Source organism: Zalophus californianus, chromosome 11 (genome assembly GCF_009762305.2).
Source record: "Zalophus californianus isolate mZalCal1 chromosome 11, mZalCal1.pri.v2, whole genome shotgun sequence".
Taxonomy (NCBI): domain Eukaryota; kingdom Metazoa; phylum Chordata; class Mammalia; order Carnivora; family Otariidae; genus Zalophus; species Zalophus californianus.
In genome coordinates, this window is record NC_045605.1 from 27,851,093 (window position 1) to 27,874,618 (window position 23,526).

Here is a 23,526-nt window from a genome sequence, read left to right on the forward strand (position 1 = left end):
AGTTGTCTTGATGAGGACTCAGACTACTGCTCCATCCACTCCAATGAGTGAGAATATGACATGGCAGTCAACATGAGAATCATGATGGCAGCAGTTGACTTGGTTCAAATCTATGACTATAACCTCCAGAATTATAGACTCTTCCTATAGAAGGTATCTTAAAATTGTATCTAACTTACCCCCGCAGACTGTTAGATACTACAATTGAACTGTTCCATGGTTCTGTGTTTTTTATGGCAACCACCATTCAACTTGGTTCAGAATTGGGTTTACTCCTTTTGTAAGGTGCAAACCTTGCCTTTCAGTGGACCAGGAGATATCAATTACCTTGCAAACATCATGTATCACATGCTTAGGAGAATGACCGGGAGAAGCACTTCGTATCTAGGGTGGTGGGTTGAGCAGTATGGATGGACACAGGCCAAGCAGATTGAGCCTTCCTCCCTCTACAGCCCCGCAGTTCTCCCTCGTGGCCAAGCCCACTGCATCCAGGCTTCCTGCACTCACCATACAGTGTGATGCTGGCGTTGGTGTTCCCAAGCTTATTTGTGGCCACACAAGTATAGTTCCCATAATCCTTTTCTGAAACATTGAAGAAAGTCAGAGTGGATATGTGGCCTTTGTTCTCAATCCTCACGCCGCCCAGGCCAGTGGCTAGCCTGCAATAAGAGAAGGTATTGCTGGTCTGGTTCTACAAATAAAGTGAAATAGCAGACAGAGATGCTAGGGGGAACTGAAAGAGACCAGAGATGAATCCTACAAGGAAGCCCTGCTCACAGACACCTTTCCTCGAACTGACCCAGTCTCTTTAACCCAAAACATGTGTACCACAGCCTCCAGAGGAGGAAAAAGGAAAGGATGTTCATGCTCCAAAGGTGAGCTTCACTGGCTTCTAGTCATTGAGGGCTGCCATGTCTACAACTAATCTCAGATTCTGAAACCAGGTCATTTTCCCACTTGCCAGCTTCCTTGATTTGTTTGTTTGTTTGTTTCTCGTTCTAAAAAGAGACTCTATTATAAAGGGGACAAATGCATTTTGGTTTTGCCACATCTTCCCCTTTACTTTATCATTCCTTTTCCATGTGGGGAATGATCCATCAGCTCTGCTTCAGATATGCCCTATTTTCATTTTTAAGGTACCTGGTATCTTCCTTGAACCACTGAAATTCAGCCATAGGCACTGCAGAAGCTTCACAGCTCAAGATACCCTTCTGACCAACAGACGCACCAGTGTTCTTGGCTTTTGAGATATAGGGAGGGTCTGCGGGAGGAAAATGCAGAGTGATTTCACAAAACAAATGAAAGGCACATTTAGTCACCTGCTGTGCAAATGGATTTCTTGTGCCACCCCACCTTCCCAGTTAAATAACCATTTATTTTGGGAAAAGAATTTCTTGCTCGAGGATAATTGCATTTACCCCAGCATCTTCTTAAGCCTTCAAACCAATTCAAAGTTAACAACTCTCCCCATTAGCTAAAACTTTGACGGGCACAGGTAGATTCCAGGGGCAAAATGGCACTGGAGACAGTCATGGTGCAAAGCAATGTGACACAGTATTTTCCTGTTGGAAACAGTTTGGGATGGTCAGAAAATGGCATTGCCATGACCAGCTTGTTCCCTCAGTCCCTATATTCTCCCTTCCTCTGAAACTTCCTGACAATGGGTCAACTCACAGTTTACAGTGATTTTTACTTTCCGCACATCAGGTGCAGCCACATCATTCAAGGCGCTGCATTCATATTCCCCAGACTGGTCACGTTTGATGTCAGAGATTTCCAGGTATTCATCCTCACTCACAAAGCCCTGGCCTTCTGGGAGGAAAGAAAGAGAAAGAAACAATCAAGAAACCGTGAAACCAGGGACAGAACTATATTCACATCATGAGCTTAGAGGGGAAGAAATACAAAAAACTGTAAAAATGAGGTTTGAACATCGAGTCAAAGATTGTAAGATATCATGTTGACCAAATAGTATGGCATTTGGAGAAAGAAATTCTCTGCTTGAGTCTTGGGTCATTGTGTTTTTGTCCAACTCACTTTAACTTTCAGGCCATTTGAAAAGAAAAGATTTTCATTATTTTTCAAATATGATTACGACGAGGATTAACTAAGAGAACACGTGTGAAAAATCCCAGCACATTACTAAACTTTGATGTTTTAAAGAGACTTGTAATGATCGATAATATAATAAAAAATGTGGGAATAACTTTAGCTAACTATGTTAGCATGGGCATCTTAATTTTTCATTATGTAGAAATCCCTTTGTGGGGTGCCTGGGTGGCTCAGCCTGTTAAGCATCTGGCTCTTGATTTTGCCTCAGGTCATGATCTCAGGGTCATGAGATTGAGCCCCTAGTTGGACTCCACGCTGGGTGTGGAGCCTGCTTGAGATTCTCTCTCCCTCTCCCTCTGCCCCCCACCTCTCTCTTCCAAATAAAAAATATTCCTTTGGATATGGAACACAAACTACTAACTACTTGTAGAATAAATAAGTGACCATTTAATAGTTTAATACAGATAGATGCCAAGCAGTTGATTCAGTTTCAAACCGTCCTGGAGAAGATGAACTGGAGAAAGAATGAATGTGGAAGCATTTTGTAACCACTATGCATTTGGTGCTCAATAAATGATTGCCAATGTAAGATAAATGTGGTAGCCCCAAATGATGGACCCATGGTTACTAGAACAGCCTTGTGGATTTAATACCCAACTCTGTGGGACATTCTGGAGACTTTGTTCCTAGACACTTATGAAGCTTGGAATTCATGATCCAAAATATTGTATGGTCACAAAATGTACATTGTTTGCAATCACCATTATGTGTCTTACAACAATCTGGCTCCTCTCTCTTATCCCTCATCCCCCTCCCTGTGGTTCAGTGCAAAGAGAACGGACCCTCTGTCTTGAACCCCAAATGTTTCCAGTTCTGTCAAAGCACCAGGCTCCTGTGAAAACCCAGCCAACACAAAGGCCAGGGACGAAATACAGTCATTTGCCTTTCTTGTAGGTCTGCTGCCTGATTCTTTTTTGTGCTCCAAGCATTAGAGTGAAACTAGTTTTCAGAAAGATAGAAACTCATTATAACTTTCCTCACACTCCCATATAAACATATTCCTATCCAATGGGTGTTCAGTCAACTAAGTCTAGGTCAACCATGGATGTGGAATAGCAGGAAGATGAGGGGTAGGGTGATGGGCAGGGGTAGGGAGGCAGGTGCTTTAGCGTCCTGACCTTGCTCCAAGTCTAACCCTTGGGGAGTTTCCACCAGTCCTGCCCATTTCCTCAGACCAACTGCTTTTCAGCTCCTGTTGCCTTCCCTGCCTCCACCCCCCACTCCAAGTCCCAACCACCCAGGCTCTGCCATCAGTTACTTCAGTACATCCCAAGCAGGTATGGGTCCCCTGGCAAAATATTTTTCAAGAGGTCCCTCTCTATATGATCAAGCAGAGTCATCCAACATCAGCACCATTCTGGCAACTCAATCTCATGCAGTTACATGAAAGAAATCTTGCACTGTCAGGAGGAGCAATCCTTTACCACCCTCCTAGAAGCTGGACCTGTGGACCGGGTCCCAGAATAAGCCTACAGGTGTGAGTTTGGTGATCTTGGGGAATCTGGTTGAACCCATGTGAAGAATGGCTGACAGTAGAGGTTGGAAACGCACCCCACCCCGTAGGGGAACAATGGCCCCAGGACAGGGCACACACTCTCAGTCTAGACTCTGAGTATCTCTCCTTAGTGGTATTGCTGGCCTAGGCTGCTCCCAGGCACCAGAGGAGGACTTAGAAAATGTCAAGCAAGACACTCCAGAGCATGGCGCCCCTGGGGCTGGGGTAGGGCCCTATTCACCAGGATCTCAGGTTAGTAGTGCTGGTCACAAGGCCTCCACCACAGCAAACATTTAATCATTCAGGCTAGTTCATATCCTAATTCCTCAAGATTTATTAGAGGGAGAGAAACATCTTCTCATCCCTTTTTCCTTATTTCTCTCAGACTTAACAGAATCTCATAGTTGAAAAAGATTTTAAGATCACTTATTTCAGGAAGTCTATAAAGATAAAAATGGCCTCACTTATTGAAATGATGTTGGTTGACCAATCTAAGTATTTTTAAGGATTAAACAACAGTGAAATCAATCACACAAAACAACGTCCCAAATTCACTATACCTTTTCTGTAATGAATAAGTATGGCAGGATCAAAAGGCTGCCTCCCTACTACTAAGATGCCATGATTTTTTCAAAATGTGCTACAGTGCATTTGCCACAAGTAATTAAATCCGACTTCATCTGACCAAACAAAAGAGCCACCTGCAGTAGGTCCAGCAGGAGCCTCAGGCACGGTCACTGAGCCCCTTTCCTTGCAGAGAATGAGATAGATCCATATCATGCTACATGGTACACACTGGACACATGTCTTAAAGCCCCTAATAAGGCAGGTTTGTAGAAGCCAGTCAACTTAGAAGTGTTGGCCTGTGCAAATGGATGGGGTCACCTCAAAGAAGATGGAGGCCAATGTGCTGGGACCCTGAGTAATTCTCTGCATCTGTATGAGTAGGGCAGATCCTGGATCCTTTGTGTAGAAATTACTGGATGACACAGCCACCCTCTGGATTGTAGGAATGTATTTTCACTATCTGTGATGTTGTTTTTATGGGATACTTATATGACAGCAAAAAAGGGAGGAAGGAAGAGTGTTTCGTGTGAAATGGGGATCGTTACAATAATACTACCTGGTTAAGTGAGAGAATGAATTTTGTCAAGTTTGTACTATAAAGTAAGTGCTTCTCAGATTTTCATTTGCATATAAATTCCTCTGGGATCTAAAAAATCCATAGATTCTGATTCAGTAGGTCTAGAGTGGGGCCTGGGGTTCTGCATTTCTAACCAGTGCCCAAGGATCTCCATGCTGCTGCTCTGGGACCCACGCACTGAGCAGCAAAGTTACAAGGCACCACCCGTGCTCTTCTCAGCTCACTCTTGTCACCCATGTGCAATTATCTGGGTCTTCGAAGTGGCCACTTGGTCAACAAAGCTTACTGAGCTCCTCTCATGCAGAGATCCTTGGGGAGCCTGCATCTCAAAAGACACCCTCTTTGGAGAACAGTGCTCAGTCAGGTGCACTGAGGTCAAGGATCTGGACCCTGAAGCTAACTTTTCAGAGTGTTTACGGTCTTACTACAAAGCATGCATTCTCTCAGTTGTCTTTGCTAAGAAATGGGAAGAAGACTTTGAAACTGTTCCCCATCTTAAGCTCACTGAAGGTGATTGAGATGTAATTTTTGTTACTGCTTTCAATACTGGGTGAACAAATTGAGGTTGCTAAATGCCTAGAGATCTAGGAAACTGCAGGGTCACATGCTTTCCCTGGCATCTCCGGGTCCAGTTGCAATGTCAAATTCTGATTCCATGCTGCATCGAAAGGGGCAGAAGGCAACAAATGTTTTATTCTTCTTTGCTGGCTGCCAGGAAGACAAACTGCTGAGAGGGAGAGGAAGAGAAAAGAGGGGCAGGGAGAAACACCTGAGGGAGGAACAGAAGAGGAAGGAGAAGGAAGGTATGAGGAAGGAATGAAAGACCGAGGGGGTGCCGAAAAGATGGCATGGGTGTCACTGGAAAGATGCTGAAGACACATTCAGAAAGGATTAAAAGAAAAATACAGGCTAAAGGACTACAATATTTTCTCTGACAAAATGTATGAAAACGGGAGTCCCAAATCAACTGCACAATTTTGCTTTGTGATGAGATGTCCTTTAACAAGCCAATAACCCAAAGGCATTATCAACCTGCCCTATGCATTCAGACATCCCCATATACCATGACTGGAAGCAAAAGGAAGTGAATTCTGAATCAGTGGCAATTTTTTTTTTTTAAAAGGGGGTTATTTCTTCCCACAGATGAGTACTTTGGAGAAGGTAAGTTTAATTCACTGTGTTAGTGAGATTAAGAGCTGCAAGAATACAAACGGGGCCATTTATCAGGGTATGTGGGAGGTCCGTGGGCCAGGACTCCTCAGTTGCAAGATGCGTGAGCAAGCCCCATGGTTATGTGGGCACAGGGGGCTTCTTCTGCAGGGAGGCAGACACTGACCCAGTCACAGACTGCAAAGAACAGGCAGTGGCCGTGAGCAGGGTCTGCCATCTTAGAAACAGAGGAGCAGAATGAGAAACTGCTTCAGGGAAGGACCCCTGGTGTGATCTGCCTTCCCTGACATCACCTGCAGTCATTTTATGCACTAGTGCCGTGAGAGAAGCGCTGGGTTAGACACTGGGTGTAGGGCGGAGACGAGGTAGAAGACAAGGTCCTTGACCTTGGGTAGTCTACAATATCATGAGCCCAGAACTGGAGCAGTTTATATTTTTCTATCCCTAGGCTCAGTTTTCAGTTCCTAATTGTTTTTACATCCTGCTAGTAAAGGATGGTGGTTCAGAAAGATTTATTAGAGCTGGAAGCAACCTAAGCATTCAGGGATGAAGAGATCAAATAGGAAATCCGGAGTAAAATCAGGACGCTTCCTGACCTTGTTCGACTTCTTTCTTCCCCCCTTCACAACCTGTCCTTCCATGCCAGCTATCTCTCAGTCACTACTCCTATGCCCAATTTTTCTTTTCTTCCTACAATTCCTTACAATTGTACAGTTCTAAGCACCATGAGGGCTCAAAGATTTTAGTCTTCCATTTTTTTTTTTTTTTTTTTGGATTATTGTTCCTGATGGAATATCTTCCCCCACTCTGTGTGAATATCCCTGGGGATGATTTCAGAGGGCTGCCTATTCCTTTGCTAGACTATTCACATCATCCAAAACAATCATCCTCATATTGAGGCAACCCCTGCCTGGCTTCTCTCTTTGAAACGGTTAAAAGTCCCCTTCTGGGTGCCCCAACCTCACGGTCCCTCTTCATTTACCACGGAAAGTTGCTGCTCTATCCAGGGAAACTGCTTTGTGAGGTTAAACGTCAACACCTGTCACAGCTTTTGCCATGAGGCCTGTCAGGAGGTGGCTCACAGTGGCACCTGCCTGGGGGCGGGTGCCTTGGAGGAAATGAACAAGAAGAGGGTAAGAGCAGGGAGGAGGGGTAAGAATTTAAGGAGGCATCCACAGAGAGCAAACGGCTTTGTGAAGACATGGGCAGGAGAAGGAGAACTCCAGCGGGCAAGAAAAGAAGAAAGCCCTTGGGAGTGGAGAGTACGTGGGCACCCCTATGTGGTAGCTGTCCCATTGTCTCAGCTGCCAAGTGCACCGAGAAGGGATTACAACCACCACTTCCTTGAACTCTGTATGCATCTCCTGTAGGATGCACATACAGCATCTGTTCACTCTATGCCCGATGGCCAAGGGTTTGGAAACTGAATCCCCTCTAAATTCTCCCTCTCTGCTTCATCTTCTCTCTTTCTGCCAGGCCGCTCTCCACGCTCTCTATCCTCCCTGACCCCATGACTCTCCTTAGAGTACCGCTGGCAAAAAGCAACTCTGGGCGCCCCCTCCTTAATTAAACCAGGAAGTGTGGACAGCAGTACATTCCATCCTTGCTTGCTCCCAACTCCCAGATACATCCCTTCGCTGCATTGGAGTTAATGAAAAGTGTGATAAACCCACTGTTTCATTTTCCCTTAATTAATACAAGCAATTGAATTGTGCTAAAGTCATTTTGGTTTGGAGACTGAGCCTCTGGGTCAACGTCTCACTTGCTGGCAGTGACAGAAGCTCTTTGTCATGGGCTCAGACAACGTTTCTCAGGCTGCCGCCACCAGGACCTTGCCCAAGGGAGGGGTGGCTTGCCCCTGTCCAGGGCTGCCTTGCTGGCTGCCTTCCCTGAGGCTGACAGTAAGTTGTCTAATGACATGATCAATATGTGACTGTGAAAGTCAGGTGAGTTTCTAGGGGGGGGAAGAGTACATTAATAATGCTCCCGGGAGCCGGAGGCTCAAAGGAATTGCCTGGCAGTGGTGAATTTCCTAAGTCTGTCATTTTCTTTTCTTTCTAATTTTATTTTATTATTTTATGTTAATCACCATACATTACATCATTAGTTTTTGATGTAGTGTTCCATGATTCATTGTTTGCATATAACACCCAGTGCGCAGTCCATAAAGTTCTGCACAGAACTTTTTCTGAGTGTGCTCAGGCCTTCTATTGACTGTCCACTGGCCTCTATGAGAGACATACAGTTGGGATGTCAGCAGGTGAGTCTGGGAAAGGGAGCCTTGCAAGGTAATGGCAGCAGGGCCTGGGCCTGACAGCGTTGACTGCCCTTCATCAGCCCACAGTGGAAAGGGATGCCCAGATGGACAGACACAGAGCATCAGGGCAAGAGTCTCTCTCTCCAAATCACAGTGAAGACATGTAGTTAGTTTGGTCTTCCTTGTGTTCTTTTCTGAAATGGGTTCATTCACTATAAGAAAAATCAGGACATGAGAGTTTTATAATCTAGATGATACTGTTGACCCAGAGGGAGTAGTCCTGAGTGAGTGATACAGAAAGAGCCAGGGTACTGTCAAGCATGAGGCACATACCCTTTCAGTGGGAGTTCCGAGTGCATGCTGGATAAAGAAGAGAGGAGTTGAATATGTGCACGCCCTCACACACACACACACACACACACAAACACACACACACACGGAGACAGAGAGCATGAGGATACAGAATGCAGAAAGCCAGAAATTCACATATATGCAGACAAATGGCGGAGGCAGGAGCTTAAATCCATTTGGAGAACAGAGTAGCTGACATGGTTAAAAAAAAGTAGCTAACATTTATATTCTACAAAGTATCCACACATGAACAGAAATAAACAGCTCAGGCCAAAAAGACATAAAGGTTGAGGAAAACAACATCATGACTTTTAGAAAGCATAGCTGAAACAGCTGAGTTATTGACAAAATGTTAAGGACATTTGAAAAGTTTTTATTTATTACAGGATTTCTTCCTTCATTAATACTATTTGCACTCTGAACCAAAAAGGTTATTTCATTACTAACAACTAAAGAGTGAAGGAATTCTATGCTTTAGTCGAAATAAACTACTACTTTAAAAAATAATCAATAATTTTTAAAAAATTAATCAAGGCACTGAATGAGATACTGCTTTTTTGTATATGTATGTCTTGTATATGTCTTAAGAAAATTTGACTTGACCTGTCTTGCATTAGCCTAAACAGGGATGACCAATCACCTAGGCCCAGTTTCTCAAAGAAAATAGTGTTTTGGAGGCACGGCTATGCCCCATGCCACCACGTGGTCAGTGAGTACCCAACACCAGACGGTGCTTGAAAACTTGGCTTCTTGAGCTCACAGCAAGTCTATTTGTCAGAATCTGTTGGGGAGCAAGTGGTGTCCAAACTCTTCAGATTATTTCTAATAAAGAGCAATATCAGACCAAATGCTTTACCTTTTATGTGCTTTGGGAGGAATTAAAACTTTCCTTCCAATACCAACTGCACTTGGCTTGTTTTCCCTGGGGATTAATGTTTTCTATAGCAACACCAAGGAAGCCTTTGTTATTTTTACAAGTAGGGTAACCATATAGTTAAGTCTGTCCGGTACACTCTCAGTGGACACCTGTTTTCCAAGCCTCATTATTAATTAATGGTCACTTCCGCTCTCAACATTGTGCTGCTCTGGGTGATAATCTGAGTGGCCACTATACTTCCAGCCACTGGAAAGGCCGGCCATCAGGATTTGTCCAGGCTGCTGCTTGCATTTTCTCTGCCTGTGGGGCTGTCCCAACACCCACGCTTTTAAATTCAATGAGAGACAGTGGTTTGGTCCCCAAGGAGATTGTGGATTCTCAGATGTAGGACTCTGCTAAATGAGGGTCCAGCATGACTCTGTGTGCTCCCTTCCTTGGAGCTTGAGGCTCATGAGCTAACTACTTTTCTGTGGGGTTGCAGGCTAGAGCAGCTGCTCAGAGGCAAGGCCAACTAGAGTGAGGGCATCAGCACTGCACCCTGCAGGACAGAAACCCAGCTGGGGTTCCACAGATGCTGGCTCGAAGTCCCGGCAGTTTGGATACCAGACCAGATTTGCACCTTCTGAAATGGTTACGATGGTCCAGAACACTCACGGAAGCAGCCACAGGGCCCCTTCAGGCTACTGGGGAGATGCTCTTTTGAGGCAGAACACAGTCCAGTGTCTGCAGATGAAGACTTGGTGCAGCCTGACTCCTCCTGCTTCCTGTCTTCCTTCCTCTTCTCTTATTCTCTACCTTTTAGTCTCCCCCCAGATTAGCTCCCAATAGCACAACCGCATGACAATGATGCTAATCATCAACATTCATTAATGTTTTTGAAATCCTTGTATTCGCTTCCAGGCAGAATACCCACTAAGCCAAGCAGCATACTTGGCATGCAGGCCACACCTGAGACATTGTGCACACTTCACCGAGCTGGAGGGCCTGAGCTCTGAAGCATCAAGGGCAGAGAGCTATGGTCACGCACTCAGCTATAGCGGCCGTTGAAAGGAAGAATGAGGAGCTGTGCACTCAGTGGGCAATGTCTCCGCCCTTGGGGCCAAGAGCTCTTGATGTGATGTTGGTTTGCTTTGGCAACTTTCTTGTCAAGGGGCCCTCTGTATCTGCACCTTGTGCTGTTCTAGGCAAGTCTGTCTGCCTCTTATCATCTGACTTGGTCTCTTATTAAGCTGACCTCTCATGAAAGACAACTATCTTCCTGGCCTCCCTTCTTAGCCTCGTTCCCATAGAAGTCACAATACCCACGGTCTTCTGTGACTCTGCCAAGAGCAGGAGTAAGTGGGAGAAAAGTACCGAATTAGAGATCAGAAGACCTGGTTCTAACCCCCACTTTGCCACTAATGTGCTATGTGACTTTGAGTAAATGTTTTTAGCACCCCAAGCCTACACTATTTTTTCCTATCAGATAAAAACACGTACTGGATGATTTCTGAGGTCATTTCTAGTTTTTTTATAACTTAGCAATACAGTCTGTGACCAGAAATCCCACAGAATTCCTTAAGTTCTGGAAATCTGACAACTGTGGTGCTGATGGGCAGAGTTCCAACCGAGAAGCTCAGGGTCACTGACCTATATGGAAACATAAGACATTTCCTGCAGTCAGGCATGCACACTGCAGAATTGACCTAGGCCACCCTAGCTTTTTCTGGGGTCTTGACAATACAGGCACAAGAATAAAGACACCACAGCAATTTCAAGGTGGCTCTCATCTGTCATTGTGCTGTCACTGCTCGGTGATGGGGAGGAAAGAGGTTTTGACAATTATGAAGGGCTGTGTGTGTCTGAGGGTAATGTCTTGTATTAATGGGGGAGATTAATTCTTTCCGTTCCCTTCTAAGAATCCTATTCATGCAGATTTTGACAAGTAGCTGTTCTTGTTTCCCTCCTCTCGATCGGTAGGTTGGGATAATATCTTATAGGTATAACTAATCATCCACTTATCTGATTTGAGACCCATCTTCATGGGTCTGAGGGTAACTCCAAATGCAGGAAAATGATGCTTCTCTCTGCTTTCTGTCCTCTCCTGCCTTGGCTAAAAATATCCCTTCTTAGTTATGTGGCTCACCTTGTGAATCCTTCCCAACCAGAAGACAGAAGAGAGACAAGCAAAGGGGGGGGGGGGCTGGCAGTAGTAAAGGCCCAACACTTAGAACCGCAACCCAAATTTCCCCTGCACCCCCACTATCAGAACTGATCTGTGGCTGCACCAGAACAGAACCAACATGATCTGAGGGGCCATGTGATGGTTAGTTTTATGTGTCAACTTGATCGAGCAAAAGGATGACCAGATAGCTGGTAGATATGATTCTGGGGTGTGTCTATGAAGTGCTTCTATGAGAGATGAGCATTTGATTTGGCAGATTGAGTAGAACAGATTGCCCACGCTAATGTGGGTAGGCATTATCCAGTCCACTGATGACCTGAAGGGAACAAAAAGATGGAGGAAGGGCAAATTCTCTCTCGCTTTTCTTGAGCTAGGATGTCTGTCTTCTCCTGCCTTTGGACGTCAGAGCTCCAGGTTCTTGGGCCTTTAGCTCCTGGCACTTATACAAGTGGGTACCCCCACCTCCCCCATTTCTAAAGCCTTTGGCCTCAGGACCAGCTGATTTCTAAGGTGATTTCTAAGGCTGATTTCTAAGCAGCACCATCTGCTCACCTGGTTCTCAGACTTTAGATTCTGACTGAATTACATCACCAGGTTTCCTGATCCTGCAGCTTGCAGATGGCAGATCAGGGGACTTCTCGCCTCCATAACCACTCAAGCTGGTTCCTATAGTAAGTCTTGTCTTATCTGTTTCTTTATATATCCTTCTGGTTCTGTTCCTCTGGAGAACCCTGATGAACATAGGCCTAATGGAAACCTAGGAGTCTTCGCTCTGCTACTAATTAGCCAGGAACTCCGGACAATCCACTTTACTTGGGGCAGCCTCAGTTTCCTTATCTGCAAAATGAGGGCATTGGGCCAGTTTATTTCTTAGCTCCTTAGCCACTGTTCTTCTCTCAACTTAATTCTGCCCCAGTACATAGGGATGCTGTGGTCTCACCATGAGTCTCTGGACTGCAATCAGCATTTGATCAAGGCCCAAAGCCCCTGGGTAGGGAAGTTTGGAGGTGTGAATCTTGTTTCTACCCTCAAACCCTGGGGCTGGCTCTGGTTCTGGAAAATGTGGCAGCTCAGCACATTGGGAGGGATGTGAAGGCTCAAGCAAGGGCTTGTCAGCCTCTGAAAGACCCCTCACCAGACCCCTGCTGTGCTCCCCTTCCTGTCTGCCTTTGCTGGGTTTCCTTATGCACAGTGGTCATAAATAACCCAACAGGCCTCTGTCAAAATTAACACATCTGACCTGGAGAGGGAGAAAAGTCCTGAAAATTCCTAGATTTGTTTCCTATTGGCTCAGATGAGTTTGTCACTTTTGTTTTTGTTACTTTAGGAAGCATGGAGCCTCTGCCTCCCTGGCAGACAATGTCAGTCTGGGGGAGAAGAGCAAGGAGGATTGTAAGGATGACTGAGTTCCAAAAAGGCAGGCTTGGGTTGAAGGATCCTGGACAAAAATATGGAGGTTGGAAGGGGCTGCTGTATTACATGCCATGTCAGGCAGGTGCCTGGAGCCTGGTCGCTAGGCAGGTGGTGCCTCTAGATTTCCAGGACGACTGCACAGGGAGCTTCTGAAGGGAACGGGTCAGGATGCACAGTGTCAGACACCTTCAGACTGGCCTTGAGCTTGCTCCACTTACACGCAACACTAGAGGGTTTTTTTTTTCAATTATAGAACACTGTACCTTGATGGTAAGTCATGAAATTAATATAAGTAACAGTGTGGTATTTATTTCATGTTGCGTATAATTCACATATGAACACACAGATACACATATGGTATGTATGCATAACAGTAGAGAAACATTCAATAAAGAAAGTAAAATACAGAGCCTTTGCAATTCTGACACCAGTTCTGATGCGTGGGTTTCATCCCCCACCCCAAGCAATTAACACCAGCTGGGTGTCCTTCAGTTCTGACACTATCCAACTAGAGATAGTATCAGATCCCACCAGGGAAGGGCTCAGTCCCACAAGATGCCCCTGCTCCCCCACTTCCGATGCCAACTGAAAATCCAGGTTGTTCTTTGTTCTTCCGTGCACTGGCTGTAGATCACAGGTTCCTGTGACCCCTGCTTGGGTTTGACTGATTTGCTGGAGTGGCTCACGAAACTCAGGGAAATATTTTACTTACTAGATTTTCGGTTCATTATAAAAGGATGTAACTCACAAACAGCCAGATGGAAGAGATGCATAGGGCAGGGAATGGGGAGAGGGGCATGAAGCTTCCATGCCCTCGGAGCTCACCCTTCTCCCTGAATCTGGATGTTCAACAACCCAGAAGCTCTCTGAACTCTGCCTTTTTGGGTTTTCTGGAGACTTGATTACATGAGTGAGCAAATCACTGGCCATTGGTGATTGAACTCAATCTCCAGCCCCTGTCCCCTCCCCGAGGTGGTGGTGGTGGTGGGGTAGGGAAGAATGAACATTCCAACTCTCTAATCACAGGATTGGCTACCCTGGCAACCATCCTCTATCCTTAGGTGCTTTCCAAAAGTCTCATCGTTAACATAACAGAAGGTACATTTCCTGTTGTCACAGGAAATTCCAAGGGTTTTTGAAGCTCTGTGCCAGGAACTGGACAAAGACCAAATATGTATTTCTTATTATAAATCACAAAATCACATCCATTCGTTTTGAGCTTTCCTCATCATTTAGGAAATAGCACTATACTAGTTCGTGAGCAATGTCTAGCTCTCTGTGTACATTTGAGTACATCACTTACTTACCCACCCAGGGCTCCTGTTTCTAAATTATTTCTATAAGTCTTAGGTCTAACATTTGATCACCAATAGCTGGTTGAAAAAAATGTCTTCCTTCCAACTATTGATTCAAAATGTAAAGAAAAATAGAGCAAAATAATGAATAGATCTCACCTATAACCTCAGGAGAAGAGACAAAGATATAAGAAAGCCCAATGAGCCTTGAGTCTAGCAAATCAGAAGGCAATTCATCTTGAGAAGAAAACAAGTGGTATTTACATTATTAAATCACAATTACAAAGCCAATCAGCTGCAGAAGAGAAGAGACCATTTCCATCAATTATTACTGAACTGAACATAATTTTTCAATCACCAGCAGATTGTAAATGGGGGCTACAGCTCATCCAGGAACTCTTCTATCATAGGAGTTATTAATCAGGTATTAACTTTGTCGAATTAGCAAGGACACCGATGAGATGATGGGGAAGCAGGATACAGAGAAGACAGGAGGAGGCAGCCAGGTTAATTCCTGCGATGGAGGCACAGAGCACTTGAGGAGACCTGCGGTCAGCCACCGAGGCAGCCAGGGGTCCTGCTGTGTTGAAGAAAACATTTGGCTCCAGTGTTTTCATTCCAAAGAGTCAACACATGAGCAGGTAAAAATAAGTAAGTCATGCACAATTTTTTGGCGGTTTAGTTCTTGTGCAGGAGAGCTGTAAGAACTACAGTATGCACGGGGCCTGACCACGAGGAAGCTCTGGGTTTGGGTCACATGGCTGACTGCTGACTTTGGTAGGCTCCCCACCTACTCCCTTAACTACTTAGGTGCTTTAATGTTGGTGCAAAGTATAAACTGCCTGTCTCATTAGAACCTCATGTACCTTTGTGGAGGATGAAAAAATACATACAAAAGACTTTGCTCTCCATCCTGAGCTTCTGACGTCAGGATTGTTAATGACTTCTGTGTCATGGGGTCTAAAGCAGTTGCTAGGCACCCAGAAGATGATTACCATCCAGGCTTTTGTTTTAAATAAACAGGAAAACAAAGAGTCTTGGCTCAGAGAGGTGGGAGTAGACCAGCCAGCTGGGGGGCAGGGGATAGATAGCCAAGTGGTGGGGTTTACAGAGGTGTCTCCACCAAAGCAGATCACCTGTTCATTTCCCATGCAAATGCCCCGTAGGTGACAGCACCTCAAACTGGGTGAAGATGAGGATGGATCCAGAAGCTGAGATCTACTTGTCCCCCCTCCTTGCCTCCCTTCCTCTCTCCCTTTCTTTGTTCCTTTATTCAAGGAATGAATTGTCCCTACAACCTAGGACTGAAGGACTCCTACCACTGACGACTGAAAACTAGAGACCCTTTCCTCAGCATTCCGGATGCTCTAGAGAGGAAAGACAGTCCCCCCAAAACATCACTTAGACTGAATTTCTCATATGCCAGGCTGATGGGGGCTCAAGAGATTAACAATAAATGTAACAATGATTCTTATAATGGAATTTTGTGGAATAGAAATCACATGTGCTATTTCTCTTACCTTGTCCTCAAGTAACTCTGACTCATCCTTTGAGTCTCAACTTAGATTTGACTCTTTCAGGGAAATCTGCTGCACTAAATATTTCCTTTTCAACCTTCTAGAAACACTTGTCAGCCTTCTATGCCCTGCTTTCTTCTCTGAGTGCCTGATTAATATGGGCTACACCACCTGGTTCCCTTGCCATTGGTTTCTGTTTGACGTGACCACTAGGAAGCCCAGCAGGTGATCAGAAAGAAGGAAAGTGAGCTCAAATGTGAATTTTCCAGGAGGGTCACCTCCCATGACTGAGACACTTCACCAAAGAACATGGCTTCTCTCGAGTCAGCCCTCTCCACATAACTCCCCCCTTTAACCCAGCAATTGTCCAACTATCCCCCTCTGGCCTGGGGCAAGAAAAATCCTGCTGTTATTAACCTTGGATATGGGTTCCCTTTATATACCCTTTCCATACCTTGTAAATAATTCTCGTATTAAATCTGCCTACAATTCTTCACAATCCAGTGTGCCATTTGTTTCCTGCTAAGGCCTTGATTCTTTGACCCTTAAAGTCTTAGACGTCCCTTCTCTAGGCTCCCATAGAACTTGTACTTATAATTACATTTATCCCTGTAGTGCAGTAATGCTCAGGCTGGTGACTTTCCACCACAGGGAGCACTTTGCAATGTCTGGAGACCCTTTTGGTTGGCAAACTGGGGGTCAGAAAAGGGATATTACTGATATCTAGAGAGTAGAAGTCAGGGTGGATGCTTAAGACCCCACAAGGCACAGGACAATCTGCCACAACAAATAATTTTTTGTTCCCAAGTAGCAATAGTGCTGAGGTTGGGAACCCTGCAATGGAGTGTAAATGTCTGGTTAGTTGTCCAAATCTCCCTCTAGAAGGAAGCTCAGTCAATGCAAGGACCATCCATGCCATGCACAGTGGCTTCCCCAGGACCTCGTGCCATTCCTGACCCATGGTAGGACCTCACAAACAGGGGCTGACAAATATTAAAAATGAATGAATGAACGCACTAATGAAACCCAGTTCTGGTTTTCCATCACCTAACTGGCCAATGCTGAGGATAAGACAGATTGACTCATACCTATATATACACCTAGCAAGAAATAACACAATAGATGCATGCTCTCTGAAACCTTTATCGGGATTTAGAGGAAATATCTGGTACTCTTTAGCTGTGGGAGGGTGGTGCCACGAGATGAATGGGCAGGGCAGGTAGTACTTGAAGCAGGCTCTGACATGTTGTTATTTCAGCAGGCAGAGCTGGATCAGCATGTAAGTCAGGAAAACAGCATGAGCAAGGGGAGGAGGTAGGACAATTCTGGAAACGAACTGTAAGTTATTTTATCACTCTGACTGCTTTTCTCAGGACAATTACTGATGGCTCTTGGTTAGAGGATTCTGGCTCCAGGGAAAAAATTCTGCCCTGTAAAATGACCTCAGGGAAATTGCTGTCAGGAGCCAAGAGCTATGTTCATGTTTTGCTTTCTCGTCATACTTTCCCACTTTCATATGATTAGCAAGAAAAATGCCCACTATGTACAAAGCACATGATAAGCAGCATAGGTGGGATTTTTTTTGGGGGGGGTGGGGGGTAGGATGAGGTGGATGGGATTAGAAACACCAGGCCTATGGGGCACCTGGGTGGCGCAGTTGGTTGAGCATCTGATTTTTGGTTTCAGCTCAGGTCGTGATCTCAGGGTCGTGAGATAGAGCCCTGCCTCAGTCTCCATGCTCAGCATGGAATCTGCTTGAGAATCTCTCTCCCTCTGCCCCTTCCTCTAATGTTCTCTCTTTCTCTAAAATAAATAAATAAATCTTTAAAAAAAGTAAAATAAAACACCAAGTCTGGCAAATACAAATCACTCAGTAATCATCTATTGAATTTAATCCTCTCGCACACATCATTTCATTCTGGTCTCATTTGTGTGGTCTCTAATTTTAGACTCCAAATGACGATAAACTCACTTTTCATTTCTGTTTCTAGCTTTACAGACCCAGCTTCTTTCAGGCCATAACCTGCTCTTGGAAAACAAGGTCTGAGTAAATCAGCATTTGTGGCCAAGAACTCGGAGAGGTCAGCAATAAGAAAAGTCATCTTAAAAGTTTGGCTGTGGAAGTCTGATTTGGAAGGGTAAGGACCAATGCTCAGTGAGCCAGAGGCCACCTTTCTGAGGTCAGGCTTCAGTGGGCTAATATCTAATCAGGAGCCACCAAGCACCTCATCATCCTGCTGGGCGGCCCCTCCGCAGTGGGGATGCTCCACTGCCTTTTCCATGAGCTGCTCATAGTGACAGCCCCTCAGAGAGGCTCTGGGGTGAGGACACAGTGCAGACAGGAAGGAGGGAACCAGCACCCTGTGCCCTTTGGGGATGTGGCAGCAGCCCTCCCTCACTGGGATGAAATGGGGTTTGTGGTTTTGTGTAACCAATTCTCTTGCAGAGAGGAGAGAGGGACCGCTTTCACATCCAATCAAGCTGCTCTATGGGAAACAGGATGAACTAACTTATGGGAAATCCACTCCAGCACATAAATTGCTTCATGACTGCAGGGACATATAATATCTGTACACAGCCAGCATGCACACCACCTGGCAACGATGTGATTTTCAGTCTAAAATGTCAATTTATTTTTTTTTTTTCCAGTAGGGCTTAGTAATCATGCACTGACCCCAGACCGAATGAGCATGTCAGGGGCAGTGCCAGGATAACATCTGATTCACCCTCTTCCTGGGAGACATTTGTAATTTTACGAACACGATTATAATAGAATGTATCACATAAACTGGGATATATTACAGGTCAAAACCGTCTCCTAAAATACAACAGGGACATTCTGAAATGGCCTGATCTAAATCCTATGATCCTAATACCAACATTGAAAAGGAGTTTCACTGGGCTTGCTCATCTCATTTCAACTTTATTGTGAACTCCTTAAATTCAGCACAGGACCACAACACTGCTTTATGTGGCAAACGATCACACACTCTGTCCTACACTCATAGGTGGATGCCTTGGAAATACTGGAAAAACTGAACTCAGAGAACTTAGGTGTTACAGCCGGGGGTCCTGTAACTCAGGTACCTCATTGCCAAAGGACTGTCCTTGTTAGCCATGTTGGTTCCCCTATTCTGTCTTCTCATCTCTGGTTCTGGTATTGCCCTCAGAATAACTGATCCACTTTCACAGATAGGACCCTATCAAGGGCTTGGGAGGGGAATGGTAGCAGAGATGGCAAAAATAATAGCTACGCTCCCTGTCCCTGGAAAGCCTATTCATTGCTGTCTCCCTCAGCGTCAGAGAGACAGGAGCCCAGGACTGGTGATAGGCTATCATTGAGCCCACAAAGGAACCTTTACTCTTCTGGTAGTAGCTCTAATCTTCAGACACTCAAAAATTGGGAGAAGTGAGTAATCGGCAACAAGGCCAACACTGGATTTGTTTCCTGTAATAACCACTTCTAACAAGGCAGAAATAAATAGGACTGAAATCCCCTTGGCCAAAGGTTAAACTTTCAAATTTGCCCTCAATCAAGATCCCTTTGAGATGTCATTCAAGAGAGTGAATTACGTCCTACTCTGTCAGAAGCAGCCACTATCTTCATCTGTTGACCTGAGTAATTAAGAATGTCACACTTTCACTTCAAAAGGGTTTCAGTGTAGACAATACATTATATGATAATGCTACATTTAAATAGTCCCAAACTCAAAAGTCCTCTTGTGTTTAAATATGTTAAGCCAATTGGAATTCAATCGACACCATCTTTGTCAAATTAATTCTTTGTCAAATTAATTTATTCATTCATCTGTATATGAAAGATTACCTACTACACTCACTAGGATCCCTGCCCTCACTTACATTTTAGTAGGGAAAGAACAGACATTGGCTCATATAACAGATGATATGTGTTAATGGTTAGTGGCTATAAAACCTGTTTTTAAGTAGCAGAACCTTCTGTGCCTATAAGATCCTACACTGGAAATTCATTGAGTTATAAAAGCTGAGCTGCTACTTTGGGGTTGGGGTGGGGAATGTGGAGGAACCAAGGACCTAAGTGCAGGGATCACTGTCAACCATTTGTACCTTCTCTCTGTCTCCTTCCCTTGTTCTCTTCCTCCTTCCTCAAATCATAGAGGCACCTGTGGGGGTTCAGAGAACTCCTAGGCTTTTTATGAACTATAGTTAGTGATAAACAGGTTCCCATTGTTATGCAGAACACAGTCCAGTAGGGGAAACAACACAGAAACAGATATAATATTAATTAACAATGAAAGATTTAGGTAGCAAGTCAGAACAAAAGAAAGATGTCCAAGGTTGCGTGAATTAAACAGCTAAGAATTCTGATAACCCTTAAAGGAATTTTAAGGCAAGAGAGGTCACACTAGGCTGGAAACTTTAAAATTTAGTTTTAGTCAATTATTTTAGGGTTTGTGCATTTTAATTGGAAGAAAATTCCATCTACTTAGGCTAATAACCTCGTGATGCATCTTGTTCGTTTCCAAGTACGCTGCTGTCGGTAGCAATAGAAGAGAGCCGAAAGGACTTTAGGTCTTCCCAGTTAGCCCATAACCACATTATTCATCCATTTATTCAGTAAGTGATAAATGATTCTACCCGTGTTTCATGTAGAGAGTGGTGAGGGTGGAAGTCCAACCGACTTCCATCAAAAAGCAACATAATTCACCTAAGTCATCAAGTGTGGAGGACAGAACAATAGTGAACATGCATAGTGCTTTGAACTTGTCAGGGGAAAGTTATCAAAGAAATTTGTGGTTTTATCATTCTATTGTTCAACATAGTCCAGTTAAAATTATTTGAAGATTTAAACAATACCTTTTATAATACTCTTTACAATTCTCTGGTTGTATAAAAACATATTAATCCTGTTGTTAGACCACAATGCCTGTGTCAGGCAGTAGGAAAACAGACAAATGAGAAGATCCTCACTGGAGTCTTAGGGTCAGAAAGATGATTGCAATATGGAGTGTGGTAAGTTCATCAAAGGGGGAAGCCAGGGAGCATGGGAGCTGACAGGAGGAACAGAACCAGACTGGTGTGGAAGGTTCCAGGAGGATCTGAGAGCTAGGGAATGAAGAGGAATTAGCACAGTCAAGAAGTTCGGAAATGGTGTTCCCAGCAGAAGTGTGGGGGGGCTGTTCAAGGTGCAGACATAGGAGGGAGTCCAACCAGTTAGGAAGCATAGGAGCAGAGGGGGGCCAGATGGGAAGGGCCTTGAATGCCACCTAAGGAATGGTCCCTTCAAACAGGTAACAAGGGACAAGAACAAGAGGTGTAAGAGACATACCCTGCCTCTGAAAAAGCTTACACTATAGTGGTTGATTAGGGCCACGCACACACACAACACAATTCATCCCCTCAACATGTATGCATTGAAAGCCTAGTATGTTCCAGGGACTGATTAATGACTAATCATAATGCAGCAAATGATATAAAATCCCTGCCTTTCAGTGAAGGTACAATTAATAAATAACAACCAATACATAACAAATATAACATCAGACAGTAATAAGGATTGTGCAGAAAGGTCAAAATAATAACAATAATAATTGAAATGTACCAAGTAATTACTGTCTGACAAGCACTTGCCATGAATTTTTCTCATTTCATTTTCTATGGAGAAGGCCATGGTGTACCCTCCCAGATTCCTTCTTCTTTACTGAAACACTCACTTTCCCAGCTGTAGGGAGTGCTGTCTGCTGAGTCCCCTCAGGAAATTAAGAGTGGTAGATGGTCCTGACCAATGTTATGTCCCTTTCTTTGGCAGCATGCATCCAACCACTGACTGCTCCAGAGGATGGTCCCTTGGCCTTGATCAAAGTCAACTCTAAAGGCCTTCTCAGCATCAGAGACCATATAGGATGGGCCCAGGCTTGTGCTACAACCGTGTTTAGTTCAACTTCTCCAAGCCACTGACCTGCTTGCTCATGCACTAACAAAGTTGTTATTGCTAAATTCCCAATAAAATTCCTATTTCAGTGTCAGAGACTGCTTCTTAAGGAAAGCAACATAAGACACTTGGCAATCACTCAAGAAACTGAATCTCAGGCCAGTCGCTTGACCTGGGTCCCACAGTTAGGAAGGAGTGCTCTTAATCTCCACATTTTACTCCTTCTGAAGCATGATGGACAATCAATCACTGCTATTGTTGCTCAGAGGAGGATGGTGATGCATGCAGCCAATATAGTGTTATCCAGAACTTCTCTCAGAGAGTACTTATCTGACAAGACCACTGATTCCAAAAAACATCCCAAACACCTCAAAACATTCATTTTCTCATTCAACAAATGTTGAACACCTCTTTTGTGCCAGGCACAGAACTGTATATCGTGGCACGCAGAGACCAGAGCACACACTTAAGAGCTTAGATTCCAGGGAGGAGAACTGGTCGACCAACCCTCATGCCAGTAGTGCATAGGAAATAAACACAGCAGGCTGAATTGGGTGGAGAGCTGTGGGAATGGGGAATGGGCTGTTCTATCCTGGGTGGTCAGAGACAACCGCTCCAGTAAGGTAACATTTAAAGGAGACTGACAAGGGGTAGGAAAATAATACATGAGGATGTGGCAATGGTCGGGGAGACAATGGTGTTTGAGTAGAAAAAAATAAATGCCACACAATCTGTGCAGCAAAGAGCATGCACAATTCCTAAAAGAACACCTCCGGAGCCCACTCAGACCTGACTTACACTAGTATCAGGCAAAAGTTACTTAAGTCTGGTTATATCCCCTTCCCTGGGCTACCTGTGGTGTAACAAATCCTGACCAGGGGCTACAAAATGTGGATTCTAATCTAGACTTGCAATTTAATTATGCCTCCATCCCTTCTTCAGCAAGTCAATGATGGTGATTCCTTACTAGCTTCCCTTGCATGATTGTTGTCAAGCTCTGATGAGGCAATAATAAGTAAGGAGTAAGAGTTCATCTATCACCATAATATACCAGTACCCAAACCTTTTGGTCTCAGGACCCACTGACACTTAGGAATTTATTAAAGACCTCAAAGAATATGCTTTACTATTATATTATACCTATTGATATTTACCATATTAGATATTAAACTGAGACAAAATTTAAAATATTTAATGATTTGCTTTAAAATAACAATAATAAACCCATTATATTCTAACATAACTAAGACATTTCTATGGAAAATAAACACTTTCCAAAATAAAAATTTATTGAGAAAAGATTTTACATTTGGGCAAATATCTTCAATGTCTGCCTTAACAGAAGACAGATTTTCCTATCTGCTTTTCATTCAATGTGTCGTGAGAGGTTATGGTTGAAGTATGTGAAAAAATGCAGCCTTACACAGAGATGCACTTGGAAGAGATAATATTTTAGCAGCCTTTTAAGATAATTGCAGATATTCCTTTTTGATATACACCAAAACATGACAAGTGGTAGTTTCTTAAGCCTTGATTTCAATATGAAATCAGAAACCACATTGATAAATGAACGTTTTATACTCTGTTACTTTAAAAGCCACTGTCTTATCTTTCCCTTTGGATGGATTTTTTTTCTGTGCACTATTTTGGAACATTATCAGTTATTTAGAAAATCTTCATTCACTGATATATGTAGATCTCCAAATGTTGACACATTTCATTATACAAAATAAAAAAAAAAATCACATCTGTTAATGTCACCACCAATTACATCAGAAAATCTTTAGGCATTGAGAACCTATCCAGCTCATGATAACAAA

General features: G+C 44.0%; 1 protein-coding gene across 6 annotated transcripts in view; it reads right to left on the minus strand.

Annotated features, from left to right (window-relative positions):
* The window catches only part of OPCML (opioid binding protein/cell adhesion molecule like), a 1,097,645-nt gene that overhangs the window by 19,666 nt on the left and 1,054,453 nt on the right, over positions 1-23,526 (minus strand). For 3 of the 6 annotated variants that reach the window (XM_027580838.2, XM_027580843.2, XM_027580840.2), the window contains 3 exons: positions 1,675-1,812; positions 1,141-1,261; positions 508-659 (listed from right to left, as the gene is read on the minus strand). In XM_027580838.2, the coding sequence (XP_027436639.1) occupies positions 508-659; positions 1,141-1,261; positions 1,675-1,812 (411 nt within the window). The remainder of the gene's footprint in view (positions 1-507; positions 660-1,140; positions 1,262-1,674; positions 1,813-23,526) is intronic. The other 3 variants (XM_027580839.2, XM_027580842.2, XM_027580844.1) reach the window with 2 other exon arrangements.